At 39.9% G+C, this 21784-nt stretch overlaps 1 protein-coding gene across 1 annotated transcript in view; it reads left to right on the top strand.

Annotated features, from left to right (window-relative positions):
• The window catches only part of SH3GL2 (SH3 domain containing GRB2 like 2, endophilin A1), a 270857-nt gene that overhangs the window by 167857 nt on the left and 81216 nt on the right, over window positions 1-21784 (top strand). The window contains exon 2 of the mRNA XM_077249925.1: window positions 14952-15020. Coding sequence (XP_077106040.1) covers window positions 14952-15020 — 69 coding nt within the window. The remainder of the gene's footprint in view (window positions 1-14951; window positions 15021-21784) is intronic.

The following is a 21784-nucleotide window of genomic DNA, read 5'->3' as shown; positions in this document are numbered from 1 at the left end:
ATGATGTGTTTAGTAAAATGTCTCAAAAAGGACCTTTCACCAGTTTGAGCATGGGAAACTCATCACGGTATAGTGTCTGCACAGCAGAATAGGTTTTTGTTTTTTAATTTTTATCACCGTTTTGGAGATATTAGCTAGTAAAGTTTAGGTTATAATTTATAAGCCCTACAGGGTGTTACCAGGGATTCTTCTCTGGGGGAGTGTACTTTGTCCCCTGCATGAGGTTGACCTATCAAAAACAGTAGACGTCATGTAGAGGGAAAAAAAAGAACACATCCCCAGATGATCAGAAGAAAAATGCTGTCTCCTGTGAGATGTAATGGCAGGCAGCCCGGATCTCTGCATCCAATGTGTACTGTAGAGCAGTGCTGAGTGTGATTACACTATAAAACTAAGCACAGGAACTTAGTGCACCCTTGGTGTGGCCGAACAGTTCAATGCACCTTCCCTCCTTCTTGCTTTCCCTTTATCTTTGACCTCCTCTTCATTTATTGACTGCTCTTACGTTAAAGGAAGCTGGAGAAGGACGGAGAATGATGGAAAACAAATAGGTGGAAAAGTGCACTGAACTCTTTAGCCAAACCAAGGGTGTACTGCACTCCTGTACTTAGTTTTAACAGTCCTTGTGTGCAAACATATTCTTCTAAACAAGTGAGTTGTTGACCAGCCACGTTATTTGGTCAGTTTCAGAACTTCAACGTGACACTTATATTCTGCTATGCATTCATTAAACATATAGTCTTAGAATAGTAGTACAGAACAGATTTTCAACATTTTTAAGCCATGTAGCCTCTAGCCAAAGAAATTGCAATCAAGTAACCCCCAAGGCTACAATCAGTCACATTTGCGAGAACATATGCTCAAATAACTGCATATTAAATTGTGCTGCACTTATTAGTATTACACTTTTAAACAAAATAGTCCTTATATTTTAACTCTAACCCCTTTGCAAACATCTACTGTAGTTGGCATCATTTTCTGAGTTAATGTGGTGGTCCCTGATCTGCTGTATTAGACTGTTAATTTATGTGTACAGTGTGATGGCATGGCACTCGCATGACATCGGCAGGATGTCTGACCGTCTGACTCTGTGCGGTGACAGGGACATGAAAGAATAACTTCCCTGTTACTTAAAAAAAAATCCTGAACACATAATGGGGAGTTGTCTTCCAGAATGCAGCTTTTACATTTGAGCAATTATTAACGATGTCAAAGAGGGGATAGAGATCACTGTGAAAGACACAGGGGGCAATTCATTAGGGCTCCAGGCTTCATGAATTCCAGTGAGCCCTTTATTAAGGGGTGCACGCCACTTAATGAATTTGGTGTATCTTCTCATGTGTCTTGCCGGTAATGCTGCTCCAGTCAAGGACTGAGGTAGCATTTCTGGCATAAGTAACGCTTGCTGTTTTACAGAATTTGATGCCCAGTACACCTATCACCTGTCGCATCTCAGCCCTTCACCATCTCTGACAATTTTGGCAGAGTTGCTTCAAACTGGGGATCGCACTAAAAGTTGCAAAATGTTTGAGCAGCACAAAAATGATGCAAATTTTCAAAGCCAATTTTCTGTCATAGAAGCTTTGATGAATTGCCCCCACATCCTTTGTTTTCACTGCAGGTCCTTTTTATGCGAATCACTGGTAGCTATAATTTAAAAAGCCATATGTATTATGTCGCTATTACAAAGAGGGACATGTTCAGAACACACAGTTCATGTATTTATTTCCACACTGAAATCCAATTGTGTAAAATAAATGAAAAAATAAATGTTTAAATATAATGTACAAAATAAAAAAAAATCCCTAAAAGCGCTCACTGCTCGAACATACACTATATTAAACAATATTACAAGACTTCATATGTGACGTGTATTTTACATGGGTGTCAAGGGCTAAGACATTAATACGTAGCTAGCACCCAGATTGCATGTTATCCTAAATATACAAAATGTACCCATGGTCACAAAATGTTTCTTTGTCTTTCTGGTCTTGCACATACTCTGCATGTCGCAAGAGACTGGATAGGGAAGGAAATACTTCTAAAATGAAAGATGTTTATGCTCTGCAACATCATACATGTATATTAGACATATAGTGGAGTCATGAGTTCTAGATGGGTCATGAGTTGCATGGTTCTAGATGGGTCATGGGTTGCAGGGCTCTAGATGGGTCATGGGTTGCAGGGTTGTAGATGGGTCATGGGTTGCAGGGTTGTAGATGGGTCATTGGTTGTAGGGTTCTAGATGGGTCATGGGTTGCAGGGTTCTAGATGGGTCATGGGTTGCAGGGTTCTAGATGGGTCATGGGTTGCAGGGCTCTAGATGGGTCATGGGTTGCAGGGCTCTGGATGGGTCATGGGTTGCAGGGTTGTAGATGGGTCATGGGTTGCAGGGTTGTAGATGGGTCATGGGTTGCAGGGTTGTAGATGGGTCATGGGTTGCAGGGTTGTAGATGGGTCATGGGTTGCAGGGTTGTAGATGGGTCATGGGTTGTAGGGTTCTAGATGGGTCATGCGTTGCAGGGTTCTAGATGGGTCATGGGTTGGAGGGTTCTAGATGGGTCATGGGTTGTAGGGTTCTAGATGGGTCATTGGTTGCAGGGCTCTAGATGGGTCATGGGTTGCAGGGTTCTAGATGGGTCATGGGTTGCAGGGTTCTAGATGGGTCATGGGTTGCAGGGTTCTAGATGGGTTGTAGGGTTCTAGATGGGTCATTGGTTGCAGGGCTCTAGATGGGTTGCAGGGTTCTAGGTGGGTCATGAGGTGCAGGGTTCTAGATGGGTCATGGGTTGTAGGGTTCTAGATGGGTCATGGGGTGCAGGGTTCTAGATGGGTCATGGGTTGCAGTGTTCTAGATGGGTTATGGGTTGCAGGGTTATACTTCCTTGTCTTATTGTCAAGATACAAAACTTTCTTGTTCCACACATATTTAGATCAGAACAATTAGAAGTGGTCCAAAATAAGCAACAGCCAGAGTGCCCCTAGAATATTCCCTACCACTGTACCTCATCAAAATTGCTATTTGAAAATCTCATCTAAAAAGTTTTCTTTTTTTTTTTGCTACCTTCCAAAAATGCAAATTTGTATTTATTTAAATTAATGTTTTCATTCCCTGTGTTGATATACAAAGAAACTTGCGCATCTATTTCAGTCTGTGAAATGTCCAGCAGATATAATGATTTATTTTTCCCCGTTGTGCGTTTCAATTCACACCTTGCTATCAATTCAATCTGAGCATTATTCATCTCTCCCCATGCATTCCCTTTTTCTGCCAGTTCGATGTCTTGGCCATTGCTCTTCCACCCTTTTATCACTTGGTGCTTCGTCAGAAGACACTGTATAAAACTGTCAATAAAATGTGTGGAGCTGTGGCTGTGGAGATCCATTATGTGCATTATGCAGCAGTTGCTTTATTTTCCAGTCTGGCTGTCAGAAATCTAATCTCTGTCCATAGTGCTGCTCAGTTTCATTGTCTGCTCTTTTTTTGGTGGGGAAAATATTTGTAAGCCTTTGTTTATACAAGAACTTTATTCTTTTGGGATTGTGAAGTGCTTTATTGGTATACTGCGCCATCATAGTGACTGGTGCCTATGTTAGGTAAAAAGCATTGTCCTGGATAAAACTCCACATTTCTGTGTCTTTCATCCCCTGGAATTTTGCTAATGATACCATCTCCACTCCTGGCCCATGCATTCTTGCTTTGATTTTGAAATCAGGTTCCAGAATAGTGTGTTTTGCTGTGCTTACGGTAAATCATGAATATCTGAATTTTAGATGATTTGAGTATCTATAATTCATACAGTCTCGCTGCAAGCTGCGCAGTTCAGGTATAATTTGCTAAATATCAAGTATAGTTAGGCTATCAACATGATGCAAATCAGCTTGTGGTACGAAACAGCCTTTCTCATTATTACCGTACCACTTTTTCTTTTTCGGGAGGTGCGGTAACTAAAAAACTGCAATTTTGATGTTTTCATTTTCTCCACTTTAAGGTATTTATGCTATTGCTTAATTAACATTAAAATAACTAATAGCAGGTAAGTAAAAACTCTGCCAAAATAATTCAATCAAATAAAGAATTCATATACACTTTATTTTATAGCTAATGCTTAAGAGTCAATAAACACACCAACATTGACAGATTTACCATTCAACTCGTCCACACACGTAATGGATGAGCCACTTACCCCTCCTTCTAATAAAGAAGATGTAACAAGAAAACATGCAAATATAGAAACATGGCTGCCCAAGTGGTTGAGGAACAGAGCTCTTACCGCAGGGTATGTTACTTTAGATGGACAAAACCCAAAGAACCTCTCTTAAATATCTAAGTACAATGTATGACTTCCGTGTTCCATATAATACAGATTCCATAGACTTGTTTGGCCGAGTCTGAGCCACAAAACTTATCAGAAATGGACATGGTCTGAATCTCATGGACTGGAAACACCGACCCGTTTTTAAAATGGATGTATGCATGGATCAATGAAACTCTATAGGTCAGTGTTCTGTACGAGATAAATGCGGATGGCACACGGTTTGCTTTCAGATGCGTGAAAGTAGTCTTATTGTTGATCAGAATTGCAGACGGCTTATAACAGAGTTGAGTAGAGACGGGCAAACAGTAAAGTTTGGCGTCCGTACTGAACACCTATTGTTCGGCAAGGACACCGAACACGGACTTCACCAGGAAGTCCATGTTACTGTTCAGGTACAGCTGACGAACACTGGTTCTTTGGTCATCTTCGGTCACTGAGGCTGCGTTCTCAGCCGGGCTGAACTGAGGTGACTGGGGAACCCACGCCTTTTTTTTTTTTAAATTATTTATTTTCAATGCAGGATCCGGCTAATGAATACACCCATCAGCCGCTCCTGTTCTCGCTGTTATTAGCGGCAGTAGACTTTGGCCGGATGATTGGAGCAGTAGTCCCATCAGCTGACACCTGTAGGCCTCTGATCACAGCTGAGTGCTCACGCTGTGTTTTGACAGCATGGGAACCGCGGCTCTCTGACTGACGGGGATGATTTCACCGCCGATCAGAATCAGTGTTTGCCGCGCTGTCATGCACATGACAGCATGGCAAACACTGGATGTTCGGTCCCCCATTCAAGTGAATGGGGTCCGTGTCCAGGTACTGTTCAGTTACCCGATTCTGAACTTTTTGTAACTGTTCGGCCAAAACCCACCAGACCCTAACATCCAGGTGTCCGCCCAACTGTATTCATGAGCTCCAATGAATAAATGCTAATTAGTAAATTGGTGTGGGTTACACCAATGAGACTCTTACTGGTTGCTAGAAAGGTGATTCCTGAGATCCAGAGCTTACATTCCCCATACTTTCATGGTCACTAAACCACAGCCAGAAACCGTTGAATGGAGTGACTATTGAATATGTGCCCCACCATTTTATTCTTAGTATATGACCTGAAGATAGGTCAGTGCTGCTCTTCCCTCCGCTGTCTACATCACTGTCATAGACTTTGTTATGCACAATCTTGTTGCTAAGGGAGTCCCAGAAATGTATGCAATGACTAAAGATCTTGGGATCTGAAATGTGTCTGCCGGTGTGAACTTTCTCCCTTAGGAATTGCGACTATTATGCTGTTATTGTGGAATTTATGAATTTTCAATACATTTCTTTTTCTGGGATTCCTGGAGCTGGATTTTTTCTACATTAGACCAGAAATGTACACTAATCTAACAATCATGCCCTATAATTGTGGATAGGTGATAATTTATGTAGATTCTTATACCCTTTTAATCTCTGGCAATGCTTAAAGAGCTTGTCCACTACTTTTACATTGCCAGGGTTCGACATCTCCGCCGATAACCAGAAATAATCACTTACCTAGCTGCTCTGTCTACTTGTAGTGGCTGCCCCAGGGTACTGCACGTTAGCCTCCCATTGATTTGAATAGGAGGCAGATGTGCAGTACCCTGCGGCAGTCACTATAAGTAGACGGAGCAGCTCAGCAAGTGAGTACTTCCGACCGCCGAAACCGATAGCAACTGATCAGCGGGGTTATCGGGTGTCGGACCCTGGCTGATCAGACATTGATGGCCTATTCTTGGCATCAATGTAAAAGAAGTGGACAACCTCTTTAACTTGGGAGCAGTCATAAAATATAAAACCTAACAGGATTGATAGCTCTTTCAATTTTTTTTTCCTTCTTTTCTGCATTTATTTTGTATTGTGCTTTTCTTTTTATATTCTTGCATTCCTCTGTTCACTAAGTCCATAGCAACAGCTCTTTGGTTGTCATTTTGATGTTAATGGCTGGTTTATAACACGTCCCGGCCCTGCTAGATTAGGACATGTCATGTTATATAACCTCTCTGCTGCTGAAAGGGTTGGCTATTCTTTTATCCTTCCTTTATCACTAATGCATTGCTCTCTCTTTCTATTTTCTTTCTTTGTAGCATGATTCTAGCATTCACTGCTAATGCAAGTCAGATGTCTTTAGTAGAATTCTTTCTAAAAAAAATTATGTGTAATTTCAGATATAGTAGAAGGGTTTTATTGTAAAATATTAATACATATAAGCTTTCTGAAGATATAAAGAAGCTAGATTTTACTACATCAACAGTTATCTGTGTATTTTAAAAAGACTTTGCATGTACTAACCTGTCAAGTGCACCCCTCTGTGTTATATATGTTTACACACTCACAAGAAAAATTTGTGAAATTATGGAAATCACAGGATCAATTAACATGCTAATGATATGCAAATGAAAAAATGGAAACAAAATTTTCTAAACAACTCTATTTATACAGTATGAGTATGAGCACCACGCACAGAAATATATGCCTTGGCATGATATCATTGAGATAATTAATGTTCTGACACGCTGAATGCTCTTGGGTAAGCAATCCCTCAAGATCCGCTGCTGACAGCTTCCTTTGAAATTGCCAATCAATTCTGTCCCAGATGTGCTTGATGGAAGACAAGACCAGAGACTGCAGGACCTGGTAGGATGTTTAGGCCATGAAGGCTGCTCAAATAGCAAGAGCAACATGAGGCCTAGCATTGTCATCTTGAAAATGGCTCCTGGGACACTGTGAGGAATGACGGAATCATTGGCCCTATTGAAAAACATTGTTCTGAACGCTGCCAGTTTTTTCACGTTCAGACCGAAAATATGGTTGTGCTAATATTACTTTAAAATGACAGAAATTAGACTGTGTGAAGAAAACTTTACAATGCCCAAAACCCTTAAACTTCTTTAAGCATCTGACAGCAAGATGGAAAGTTTTTGTAAGAGAAACAAAATTTGCTGAGACAAATGCACTCTGGGGCCAATTATATACTGTATGATTCCAATTAACCTATCAGTTTGTTTTCGGAATGTGGAACGAAACACACGCAAACATTGGGAAAACAAACAAAATCCGTGCGGATGTAGAGCCAAAAACTCTAGGGCTGCAATACAACAATGCTAACCACTGTCCTGTTCTGTTATGTGACTCCTCAAAAAAGGAGCATAGAAAAAATGTACAATAGTGAACAATTTCTTGGGGTAGGGGCTAATCTGAAAATCTCTCTATACAAAAATAAAATTTGTATTCAAATGTACAGGAGAACATATTAGAAAAGGTTAGGTCTTAGCGGAGCTGTTTAAACATTGAAATGTTCCCCATAACATATACTTGCTGTGCGCGCATAGTGTATAAGCTAATAAATTCCCTTTCACTAGCAAGAATCCTCAGTAGAGATGGGCAAACCTGAACAGAAGTGTTTGACGTTCGTACCGAAACGCCGAACATGGACTTTCTGCTGAAGTTCAGTGCAGTGTTAGGGGTAAGTCTCAGGGAGAGAGAATTTTTTTAATTTTCTTAGCAGTTTGGGTATCCATTATTTTCAATGGGGTCTGGGTTCTGGTGAAAGTTCGAGTACTGGTGTGGTACTCTAACTGAACTTTCTAAAAAGTTCAGGTCAGATACCAGAACCGAACTTCCACCAGTCTGCCCATCCCTAATACTCTGCCAAATCAGTGTGTTATGTGCAGATTTATCACAGATTTTGTGATCTGAATTAAATTTCATTGACTATTACAGCAAGTGCTGTAACAGGCTGCTGATTTTCCATAGAGATTTCTCAGCTTATCTGTGCTAAGTGACCATCGAACTGTCACATGTTCAGATTTACGCAGTTTTTAAAGCCAAAATTTAGTATATTTTAAGAAGAAGTATCTATCCCCAATTCATCAAGACTGTGTTTAGCATGCCAGTCTTGATGAACTGTGTGCTGGCTTAAGATGCATCAGATTCATTAAGAAGCAAGCGTCTCTCAATAAAGTACGCACATCTTTCAGTTGCAAAAAAATATATGCTGGTGGATGTGGACCAACTGCGCCATAAACGAGGCTTACCTGGAGGTGCATAACTGTCTACCGGGTATTCACTAGAGCCTCTGAGGAAAGGCTGGGCCGCTTGTAGACATTAGGAACTACTTGAGGACAATCCCCGGCACTGCAGCAGCCAACCGAAGGGTCAGAGGCTCGAGGACGGGGTACAGGTGGGCAAAACAAAAGTGTAGTAAGATGGTCTGATGTTGGGGCAGGCAGCACAGGTTCAGAATTCGTATAAGAGGTCAGAAGTTGAGAGATCAGGGTAAAAGAGAAGGCAAGCCCAGTTGATAACATGTGAGACAAAACAGGAATACACCAATTCAGGAAGATATAAACTGAGCAGCTAGACTCTAAGGGTACTGTCACACAGTCACACTTTGATCGCTACGACGGTACGATCCGTGACGTTCCAGCGATATCCATACGATATCGCAGTGTCTGACACGCAGCAGCGATCAGGGATCCTGCTGAGAATCGTACGTCGTAGCAGATCGTATGGAACTTTCTTTCGTCGCTGGATCTCCCGCTGACATCGCTGGATCGTTGTGTGTGACAGCGATCCAGCGATGTGTTCGCTTGTAACCAGGGTAAACATCGGGTAACTAAGCGCAGGGCCGCGCTTAGTAACCCGATGTTTACCCTGGTTACCAGCGTAAAAGTAAAAAAAAAAAAACAGTACATACTCACATTCCGGTGTCTGTCCTCCGGCGTCTCAGCTTCTCTGCACTGTGAGCGCCGGCCGGAAAGCGAGCACAGCGGTGACGTCTGACGTCACCGCTGTGCTTTCCGGCTCTGCTGCTTACACAGTGGAGAGAAGCAGAACGCCGGGGGACAGACACCGGCATGTGAGTATGTACGGTTTGTTTTTTTTACGTTTACGCTGGTAACCAGGGTAAACATCGGGTTACTAAGCGCGGCCCTGCGCTTAGTAACCCGATGTTTACCCTGGTTACCCGGGGACTTCGGCATCGCTCCAGTGCCGTGATTGCAACGTGTGACCGCAGTCTACGACGCTGGAGCGATACTCATACGACGCTGTGACGTCACGGATCGTGCCGTCGTAGCGTCCAAAGTGTGACTGTGTGACAGTACCCTTAGTTCAGGCGAGGAATAGAGGGTGGAGTCGCCTAGTATATCACATGCTGGCAGGTGTTAGGTTGGGGAAGCAAATCTCTGTCGGACACAATGGATACAAATTCTTGCCGTGCCCCTATGACTCACAAACAGCAGAGCCGGAAGAGAAGCATAAGGCAGCTCGGAGCCATTGCCAGGTACTGGGTGGAACAGAGCAAAATACCCAGTGAGTAGGGCGGTGCTTAGAAAGTATATGACTGGCCATAACATTCAGTTGTAAAAACAACAAAAGTCACAAAAAACTACCAATAGAGCAAAAATGTTGCAACTTTTCAAGCAAATATGGTAAGCAGGATTTGACTAATAAGTTAAAATATAACTTTTAATATGTTGTATAAAAGAAATACTCAAAAGAAACACAAAATTACAAACAACAAGACACACAAAAATCACATTCAGCTAAATGCTGAATATACCACAATAGTTCAAATGTCATTAGACGGATCCAAGGGACCAGAAATTATAACCTTTATATCCCTCCAAGGATGCTAGATTCAGGTGGAAACCCACATTTAGAACATCATAGGTCACCAGCATAGGATAGAATGCAAAAGATTCATAAATAATCCAAAAGTATATATTAAAGGAACGATCTCACCTTTATGTTTCTGATTCCTCAGGTAAGACTGGGACCATTGTGTCTGGGAAGAGGCACTCTTTTATCCACACAAATACCAAAATCAATATCATAAAATCAAATTCTACCAGCTATGACCCATACCGTAGCCCCAAAGAAACAGTTACTTCCCTACGCGTTTCGTTTTTATATACTCATCAGGGGAAGGTAAAGTGTCTCTCCATCAGTTCACATGGGAGACTATTATAACGACGGGGGAGTAGAACGGCCTCTGAGGAATCAGAAACATAAGGTGAAATCGTTCCTTTAATATATACTTTTGGATTATTTATTAATCTTTTGCATTCTATCCTATGCTGGTGACCTATGATGTTCTAAATGTGGGTTTCAACCTGAGTCTAGATATTGTATGATCCTTGGAGGGATATAAAGGTTATAATTTCTGGTCCCTCGGATCCGTCTAATGACATTTGAACTATTGTGGTGTATTCAGTATGTTTCTTTTGAGTATTTCTTTTACACAACACATTAAAAGTTATATTTTAACGTATTAGTCACACCCTGCTTACCATATTGTCTTTTGATTGGGGGTCATAGCTTTCAGATTATTCAACTTTTCAAGCAGTTTACGCCTGAATTCTGGAAAAACCTAATGAATCAGGACATCAGTCTTTTCTTTACAGTTGTTTTCCGTGTATGATTCAGTATTGGCTTTAGGGTCCAAAACGGCGTAAAACACCCTGAACATGAAAATATATATCATAACAATGTCTTGTGTGAATCCAACCATTAGTATTAGAGGAATAGCATATGACACTTGGATAAACATTTCAAAATAGATGTTTTGCACATTTTAGAAAGTAGTCCCAGAAAGAGAAGCCATACGTAAAAAAAATCGAAAAAGGAAAAATCACAAATAGTCTACTGTAAAGAACGACGAAAAAGGTCTAGCTGAAATAATAGTAAATCATCTGGTAAAATAAAACAATAAGTTTCACTGTAATAGCCAGACATTTCTCCATTTTTTTTCACAGAAATTAGTCTAGCAAAGCTGGTGACAGCTATGCTTTCCTTATTAATAGAAATGACAGATACAATTCTGTTTCTTATAAATGTACTAAACTAACCTTATTATGTCTTCTGTTTCACTTCATTTGCGCTTGCTAACTGGGGCTTGCTTGAATATGTGTATAATATACAGTTAGGTCCATATATATTTGGACAGAGACAACATTTTTCTAATTTTGGTTATAGACATTACCACAATGAATTTTAAACAAAACAATTCAGATGCAGTTGAAGTTCAGACTTTCAGCTTTCATTTGAGGGTATCCACATTAAAATTGGATGAAGGGTTTAGGAGTTTCAGCTCCTTAACATGTGCCACCCTGTTTTTAAAGGGACCAAAAGTAATTGGACAATTGACTCCAAGGCTATTTCATGGACAGGTGTGGGCAGTCCCTTCATTATATCATTCTCAATTAAGCAGATAAAAGGCCTGGAGTTGATTTGAGGTGTGGTGCTTGCATTTGGAAGGTTTTGCTGTGAAGTAAACATGCGGTCAAAGGAGCTCTCCTTGCAGGAGAAACAAGCCATCCTTAAGCTGCAAAAACAGAAAAAACCCATCCGAGAAATTGCTACAATATTAGGAGTGGCAAAATCTACAGTTTGGTACATCCTGAGAGAGAAAGAAAGCACTGGTGAACTCATCAATGCAAAAAGACCTGGGCGCCCATGGAAGACAACAGTGGTGGATGATTGTAGAATAATCTCCATGGTGAAGAGAAACCCCTTCACAACATCCAACCAAGTGAACAACACTCTCCAGGAGGTAGGCGTATCAATATCCAAATCTACTATAAAGAGAAGACTGCATGAAAGTAAATACAGAGGGTTCACTGCACGGTGCAAGCCACTCATAAGCATCAAGAATAAAAAGGCTAGACTGGACTTTGCTAAAAAACATCTAAAAAAGCCAGCACAGTTCTGGAATAACATTCTTTGGACAGATGAAACCAAGATCAACCTCTACCAGAATGATGGAAAGACAAAAGTATGGTGAATGCGTGGTACAGCTCATGATCCAAAGCATACCACATCATCTGTAAAACACGGCGGAGGCAGTGTGATGGCTTGGGCATGCATGGCTGCCAGTGGCACTGGGTCACTAGTGTTTATTGATGTGACACAGGACAGAAGCAGCCAAATGAATTCTGAGGTATTGAGAGACATAGTGTGTGCTCAGATCCAGCCAAATGCAGCCAAACTGATTGGTCGTCATTTCATACTACATATGGACAATGACCCAAAACATAAAGCCAAAGCAACCCAGGAGTTTAATAAAGCAAAGAAGTGGAATATTCTTGAATGGCCAAGTAAGTCACCTGATCTCAACCCAATTGAGCATGCATTTCACTTGTTAAAGACTAAACTTCAGACAGAAAGGCCCACAAACAAACAGCAACTGAAAACCACCGCAGTGAAGGCCTGGCAGAGCATCAAAAAGGAGGAAACACAGCGTCTGGTGATGTCCATGAGTTCAAGACTTCAGGCAGTCATTGCCAACAAAGGGTTTTCAACCAGGTACTAAAAATGAACATTTTATCTAAAATTATTGAATCTGTCCAATTACTTTTGGTCCCTTTAAAAACAGGGTGGCACATGTTAAGGAGCTGAAACTCCTAAACCCTTCATCCAATTTTAATGTGGATACCCTCAAATGAAAGCTGAAAGTCTGAACTTCAACTGCATCTGAATTGTTTTGTTTAAAATTCATTGTGGTAATGTCTATAACCAAAATTAGAAAAATGTTGTCTCTGTCCAAATATATATGGACCTAACTGTATATGTAGGTAACCAGGTCTCCAGATCTGTTGTGTTTGGTCATAGAAAATATATAATTTGTGCATTAGGTTAATGTCAGCTAAACCTGTGGATTTTAGCAGACTTGTTGCACATTAATTCTAAAGCTTTGTGGAGGTTGGAGGGAAGAAGGATTGGGCCGTGGAATTTTAATATGCTTTTAATAGGCTGTATCCCAGAGGTCTCCAACCTTTTTGACCTTGAGAGCCACATTTAGCTATGAAAGAGGGTTGCGAGTCACATTCATCTCTCAGCGAGGATCATGAGCCACATCCAGCTCCTGCCCCATTCACAGTACTGACACCCAGATCCCCTTAATACTGATATGACAGCCAAAGCTTTTACACTGAAATCACACCATGGCAGTATGCTAAGCTCCATGGTTTCCAATATTGCCCCCATTCAGATCTTCTCTTCTGTGCAGGGCTACACACAAAAGTCAACATCTAGAGTTGTACTCTTAATAGCTGTTTGCTACACCGGGTTTTAATGCACCACGCTGGCAAACAGCCGTGAGCCACACATCACGGGTCCGCAACCACATGTGGCTCTCAAGCTACAGGTTGGAGACCTGTGTTGTATCCTATTGTTCCTAAAGGAACTGGCCCACCTTAACAACATATGACATTTCCTCCATTTCTTTGGAGTGCTGCACAGTCCTCCGTGTGCTAGCCAGAGGTACCTTGACTGCCTTTAGGTACCAGGATGAGATCCACAGACCCATTCTGAGACCATATGCAGGTGCAGTAGGCCCTGGGTTCCTACTGATGTGTGACAATGCTAGGCCTCATGTGTCTGAAGTGTGTGAACAGTTCCTGAATGATGAAGGCATTGATGCAATGGACTCGCCTGTCCGTTCCCTAGACCTGAATCCAAGCGAGCACATCTGGGACATCATGTATCGTTCCATCCACTTTAATCCAGATATCGGAGGAAATGCCTCAGGAGAACATCTGCTGCCTCATCAGGAGCATATCCAGACATAGTAGGGAGGTCATACAGGGACGTGAGGGCCACACACACTACAGAGCATCATTTCCTTATCTTGAGGCATCTCCTCCACTGAAGTTGGATCAGCCTGTAATTTGATTTTGAGTATCATTCCAAATCCAGACCTCCATGGGATATTAATTTTGATTTACATTGATCATAATATTGTTCTCAACGCATTCCACTATGTAATGAATAAAGATTTGTAACTGGAATATTTCATTCAGCGATATCTAGGATGTTGTATTTTAGTGTTCCCTTTATTTTTTTGAGCTGTGTACTTTGTAGGACTACCTTTCTCTGAAAAACAAATTGCCATAAGAGTGTAAAATGTATTTTTGATATAATTCTGGCCAAGTAGTATCAGCATAAACCATTGATAGTATAAATGGCTGCTCATTTTCTAGCTTTACATGGTGTTAATCATATTCCTGCTGGGACATTATTACTTAAATGTAAAAATCTGCACATTTCATTAAAGGGAAGTGTAAAGAGTGTCAAAAATAATTTCCTGTAATTTAATGTTCTGATGTATAATGTGTGTTAGCCACTGCACAACCATTAAGTAGTCTCTGTGCATCTAAAATGTTGCTTGGTGGCTCTATTATACATATGAGTCATGCACATTTAACGATGAGGATCCTGGAATGAATCGCTAAAGAACCTCTGGACTTCATTTGCCTAATTCATGTTGATGTGACTCGTCGTCAATGCAGTTATCACAACAACAAGTATATTATAATTAGAAAATGAAAATTGTGTTTCCCTATAAATGAAAAAATAAGCCATATTTGCAATGATCCATGATTTAATCTGAGAATTAATAAAGTATTCAGTATTTTACCTCAGTATTTCTAAGCCGCAATCGGGAGTGGAACAATCAGACAAAAAGTATAATAGAAAAGCCCAATACAAAGGTTTGTTTAAACCAAGTGAATTCTTATACACGATTGTGTATACTGTAATTGTTTGGTATTAAGGCTTAGAGCACTTTTTAGTCTTAGTAAGTTTTTATAATTTGTTCTAATTTTCTTACAGAAAGTGAGCGAGAAGGTTGGGGGAGCTGAAGGCACCAAGCTAGATGAGGACTTCAAAGAAATGGAGAGGGTAAGTGTATAGCTTTATGTTGGGTTATGATCTATGCATTGCAAAGGGTGACATCCGCTACAGCATAAATTGGCAATCTGCAGATTTCTCTGCCTTGTTTAGATGACATTTTGTAAATTCTCATCAGCAATGCTGATACAGTAATGCACAGGCTTTCCCATACATTGTTGTCGGATAATGTCCACCAGCAGCACTGCTGTAAGACAGGTGTGAATACTGACATCACCACCTCATCTGCAGTCTGTGCACTGTCCTTGCACTTTTCACATACACTGGCAGGAGTAGCTGCAATGTAATAAAACTCCCAGAAAGCAGATGCTTACGGATGCAAACTACTCGGCATGTCCCTTAAATGATATTTATTTGCAAAATTGGTGAATTAAATGTGCTTATGATGATTTACAACCAATGTGTAAACTTTGATATTTCTTTTCGTATGTGGCCATTTCCTATACTGTACATATATTACCTGATTTGGAAATGACAGCTCATCCGTCAATTTCTACAGTATTTAGGATCATTTCTATGACAACTGTACCGTTGGGTAATTTAAATAATTGTGTGCTCAAACATAGTAAATTTGCCACAAAGTTCAGGATTTCTACCAGTTTATTCAGATGTATGAAGCCAAAATTTTCACCATAAATCTGCCACTTGCCTACATACGGTACTTAAATATGAATTAAATAAAAATCAGTGTTAGTACAAACCTCTAGAAAATAGTATACTAATCAAAAACTAGTTGACTTTTTGGCCCAGATTAATGAAGCAGAATTCTGGTGTAAAATTACTTAAAATATCCCAGAATTTTTGCAACTTTTGGTTTTCTTATATCAGTCCCGGCTAGCTTTGCCAAAGTGGTCAGAGTTGAGCAGAACAGGTCATGGCGAAGCACTCACATTGCCCCTATATACAGTATGAGCCCCCACATAGCCTCCTATATGCAGTATTCGCCCCATATAGCCTCCTTTATATAGTGTGCACCCCCACATGGCCCTTATATAAATCATGATCCCTCAAATAGCCTTCAATATATAGTGTGAGCCCCCACATAGCCTCTCTGTATGCAGGTTGAGCCCCCACATAGGGCCCTATATGCAGGATGAACCCCCACACAGCCCACTATATACATGGAAACATGCCATACAGATATGAAGGAAAAAAAACACCTGCTCATCTTGCTCCCATTCCCCCGGCACTCTGCTCCGGTCTCCGCTGCACTAACTCATTGATCTTCGCAATCAGCATGTGACACAGCAGACAGAAGGAAATCCTTTCATCGCGCCTGCTGTGACACATGCTGATTGGTGAAAGAAGGCTCCGTCCTTCATCAATGTATTCACCCCTGTCTGCAACCTAAGGATGCAGATAGTGGTGACATTGGGAAGTGGGAGGTGGCGGATGTGCGGCACATGGCATGGTCTATGTCTAGAACAGCCAGAGGGCGGGATGTGGCCTGCAAGCCGCACTTTGCCTAGCTTTGGTCTACATTGTTCATCAGTATCACTTTATACATCCACAAGAGTTTGCAGAAAAAAAAGTATACATATTTTCATCTAAGCTGAATAAATACCGATGACAAATGGATGTGGGTATCTATCAAGTTTTCAATAATGACTGACAAAAGCAATGTTTGTTCCCAATAAAACTGAATATCCATCATTGCGATTGGAGCATCTGTTAAGGTCGCCATCATCCTACATAGTATGCATTTTTTATATCAAAACATTGGAATACAAAAGGGGAAACTACAATTAACACTTCTTTATTAAGTCACAATAGCTGCAAAATAGTAAGTCTCATTACATCAGAGACAAAAAATAATGCACCCATAAAACATTAACTCTGTTTGTGCGTGCTTAGTGACCAGGTATAAACCAGAAAAGTAGATTAATATATAGTACAATCCTCTCGATCTAATTTAGATGTGCAGAAACCTAAAATACCAGCTAGCAATGTCACAAGGAAGAGTCTATACAGAAAATGTAGCATAACCCTAAAATCAGATGACTTAGATTGTGCAATTGTGTACCGGAATTGATGAGTTGTTAAATTATTTCCAATTGATGTACTGGTACATAGTCGCAGTTGTAATTTCTATTGCACTGATGCTGTAAGTTCCAAACAGAAGTTGTACTATGGAGAGTTCAACGCCACTTTACCTCTGTGTTCCGAGTTTAGGATTAAGGTATGCAGTCTGCACGTTCACATTAATTTACAGCAGTGTTTGCCAAACTCCAGTTCTCATGGGACCCCCAACAGATCATGTATTTAGGATTTTCTTAGTATTGCACAGGTGAGAATTTTAGTAATGCCACTCTACAATGTGAGGTTAGATCTTTCCTGATTTTCTTCTCTGGCTACTCACGATGTGTATATGTAATGTAAATCTTAGTGCCTTGAAAAAGTATTCATACCCTGGGAACTTTACCATACTTTTTCGTGTTAAACCCTCAAACTTAAATGTATTTTATTGAGATTTTATGAGATATATTAACACAAAGTAGCAAGTATTTGTAAAGTGTAAAGTAAATAATACATGGTGTACTAATTACGGTATTTTAAAAAATGTGACGTGCATTTCTGTTTAGCTCCTATAGTCTGATACCATTAAATAAAATTGAGTGACCAATTGTCTCCAGGAGTCACATAATTAGTGAATTAAGTCCACCTGTGGGTAATTTATTCTGAGTATAACTACAGATGTTATGTGAAGGCCTTAGGTTTGTTTGAGAAAATTAGTAATCAAATAGCATCATAGCATCATGAAAACTAACCAACCTCACCAGACAGGTGAGGGATAAAGTTGTGCAGAAGAGTGAAGTAGGGTTAGGTTGTTGAGCTACAGCTGTGGGAGGTGGGACAATTTGTGCACAGGACTACTATTAGGCTAGTAACATTTTTTTCTCATCCGAGAAAAAATGGCCAAATATGCTAATCACACTGTTTAAGCTCTTATGTGATCATACAATTTTCTCTGATGTGGAAATTATGTAGAAAAAAAATTCTCCATCTTTTTTATTCTGTCATCCGTCTAGCCTGATATTTTTCCACAGACCCATAGGCATAAATGGCCGAGTGCGATCCGATACAGATGCAATGCGTGCAACCTGCGAAAAGCGGACTTGTGCATGGCCCCATAGAATAATATGGGGATGAGTGCTATCTGTCAAACGACAGATAGCAATTGTCCAATTTTTATGGTTGTGTGCATCAGCCCTTAGTCGTATGCTCCACAAATCTGGCCTTTATGGAAAAGTGGCAAGAAGAAAGCTATTTTTGAAAGCAAGAAAGGTGCTCTTGTCAGAAGAGACCAAAGTAGAATTTTTTTGACTAAACACAAAATGCTAATTGTGGCGGAAGACAAACACTGCACATTACCCTGAAAATACCATCCCCACCGTCAAACATGGTAGTGGTAGCTTCATGCTGCGGGAATGTTTTTCTTCAGCAGGGACAGGGAAACTGGTCAGAGTTGATCGGAAGATAGATGGTGGTAAATACAGGGCAATCCTGCAGAAAGGCTGTTTCATAAAAACTTGAGATTGTAGCATAATTTCCCCTTCCAGCAGGACGACCCTAAACATACTGCCAGAACTACAATGGAATGGGTTAGATCAAAGCATATTCATGTGATTGAATGGCCAAGTCCAAACCTAAATCCCATTGAGAATCTGTGGCTAGACTTATAATTTGCTGTTCACAGACATTCTCCATCCAATCTCACTGAGCTAGGGATAGAACAATGGTCAAAAATACTATAATCCTCATAATTACTCGAGTGTCGTTGCAGTTTTTTAACTGATATAATTATAAATGATTTTACCTACATTTTATATAATCATTAAACACAATGGAAACTGATATTCCATTTTAATAATTTATTAAGAAAATGTGGAGTACTTTAGTAGGACATACAATAAGCCCATAGACCACAACTTAATTGCCATCTCCAGCTGTAATTTTCCAAAACTTATTGCTCAATGTCACAAAAAGTCAATTTACCAGAATATGTCTAAATTGTAGTAAACTTTATTATGAAATTGAGGCATTACTAAAATTTAGTAGAAAAGGGATATGTGGTAAGTCCATTTAACACTTTCCCAACATTTCGACCAATGCCGGATATACACAGTACAGACCAAAAGTTTGGACACACCTTCTCATTTAAAGATTTTTCTATATTTTCATGACTATGAAAATTGTACATTCACACTGAAGGCATCAAAACTATGAATTAACACATGTGGAATTATATACTTAACAAAAAAGTGTGAAACAACTGAAAATATGTCTTATATTCTAGGTTCTTCAAAGTAGCCACCTTTTGCTTTGATGACTGCTTTTCACACTCTTGGCATTCTCTTGATGAGCTTCAAGAGGTAGTCACTGGAAATGGTCGCTAGTCAAATTTTAATCCTTATAACTTCCTAACAAAGAAATTATGTTTCAAAAATTGTGCTGATGTAAAGTAGACATGTGGGAAATGCTATTTATTTATTAATTAATTTGTGTGACATGACTCACTGATTAAAGGGGATATTTGAAATTTGAAAAATTTTCGCCACATTTCTGTTTTTTTTCCACAAATAAACACAATTCATGTAGGAGAAATGTTACCACTATCATGAAGTTATTACCTCATAAAGTGACTGGACAGAATTGTAAAATTTGGCCTGACCATGAAGGTGAAAACAGGCTCGCGGTTAGTGGTTTAATTGACGAAAGTAAAACAGGGGTAAAAAAGATATAGTATATTGAGGGAAGCATTACTTCAACTAAAACCAATATTTAAATCTGAAGGTATCAGTATAATTTGATATCCCATTTGTTACTTGTTAAAACTGAATTGGTTCTATGAAAAGCTATTAATTCAATTTCATTTTATATGTTAAGTTGCAAAAAGCGTTGGTACTGGTACCAGTACCAAGATAATTTTGTAAATAGCAGCATACCTGTGGAAATATAACATGTATAGAGCGATGTACCAAAACCAAACATCATCCCTGAGGAATGGGAGCACGTATGCAAATTGTCTCTTCATAGAGGACTAGAACTCTAGTGCCATGTATTGGAAGTAGCAATCCAAAAAGTCAATATCGACTCTCTAACAAGCCTTGTCTTTTATCCCGACTTAGAATAAAAGCCAAACCATAATCTCAATTTGCAGCCCCAGTGCACCATTGAATATTGTGTCGTCACATCCTGCACACCCGAAACCTAAGTCCAGAATGGTAAGATTTAACTTGGGAGTTGCACTCTCCGCAGAACAACTCCTGTTTGGAAGTTACAGAAATCGGTGCAATAGAAATTACAACCGAAACCATATACCAGGACAGCAACTGGAAATAGCTTGTCAGTCCTGCAGTATGAAAACATTTGAATACTCAAAAGGATAATGATGAATTTCAATAATTGTCTCTTTTTTTTGCCATTTGTATTCAATGAACAATTGACTAGTCACAGCATCATGGCTGCAAATTGCCAGTATGAACTGTGTCCAAGTTCCATAAGCTGATCTGTTCTGATCATTTTTTTTCAAACAAGACACTGCAATAGACCTTTAACCTCCTATGAGATCTTATGTGCCAGGACAAAAACCCCTACCAAAACTCTTTCAACAATAAATCAGTCCCTACTTAAGATAGATATATATATATATATATATATGAAAAGGTCGTATATAGCTCGATAGGAAAGGGACATGGGTATCTCCTTTTCTGAATCACAGATCAAACAGATTTACAGAAACTCCCATGGCCTGTCAAACTGTATACGTATCTAAGAAAACTCGTTCAAAATTATTACCAGATGGTACATCACACCCAAATGGATTCATAGATGGCATCATGCCACAGCCACTAACTGCTGGAGCTGTGGAGCGAATGATGGAAGCTATATACACATCTGGTGGTCCTGTCCGAGGCTTCGTCCTTTTTAGAATGAGGTATCCTCAGTTATACATAAGTTGCTAGGCAAACGTGCCATCTTGAAACCTGAAAATATTTTTTTAAACCTCCCACTCTGGCCAAATGATAGGTATGCTACTAAATTAGCTCAATTTATAATGGCAGCCGGGAAGTCATTGATCCCGACAAATTGGAACTCAACTACCCTACCCACCACACATAAACTTTTGTCCAAAATCGAACAAATATACCATATAGAGGAGTTGGCAGCAAGAGTCAATCATTCCTCTGCTAACTTCCATATTATCTGGACATCCTGGACACAATTTAGGGCACAGTCTCCCTATTTCTCTGCAATTTTGCCATAAGTATCTAAACATCCCAAGGTGCTACTACAACCCCCCCCCCCTTTCAACTTCCCTCCCTCTCACTCTCTTGTAGTCATCCCCCCCAACTTTAATCTCCATTCTCTCTACTGCTCTTAACCCCCTCTGATGTTCAATTTATTTGTTCAACAAAATTAAAAGTTTTTGTTAATCCAAAGATTACAGATTCACAGTATGCTAAATATTGACCGTTCATCTTTCCTGTAATACAATTGAATTACTGAATTTTGTTACTTTACCTGAATATGACTGTTATATAATTTTCTCTCAATAAAAAGAACATTGAAAGAAAGACACTGAAAAAGTGTGAACGAGCCTTCTTCCAACCGCTATGTTGCCTAAATTGAGTGATGGCTGAATGGTAAACACCATTATCGGCTGATGATGCCTCCATAGAGTTTGTGTTGGAATTTTTTCTTATCTCCACTTTCTCTTAAATCTGTGAATAAATGACTTCCCCAATCACCAT

Source organism: Ranitomeya variabilis, chromosome 1, assembly GCF_051348905.1.
Source record: "Ranitomeya variabilis isolate aRanVar5 chromosome 1, aRanVar5.hap1, whole genome shotgun sequence".
Lineage (NCBI taxonomy): Eukaryota > Metazoa > Chordata > Amphibia > Anura > Dendrobatidae > Ranitomeya > Ranitomeya variabilis.
Note: the sequence above shows the minus strand (reverse complement) of the source record. Positions and strands in the feature narration are given on the sequence as shown.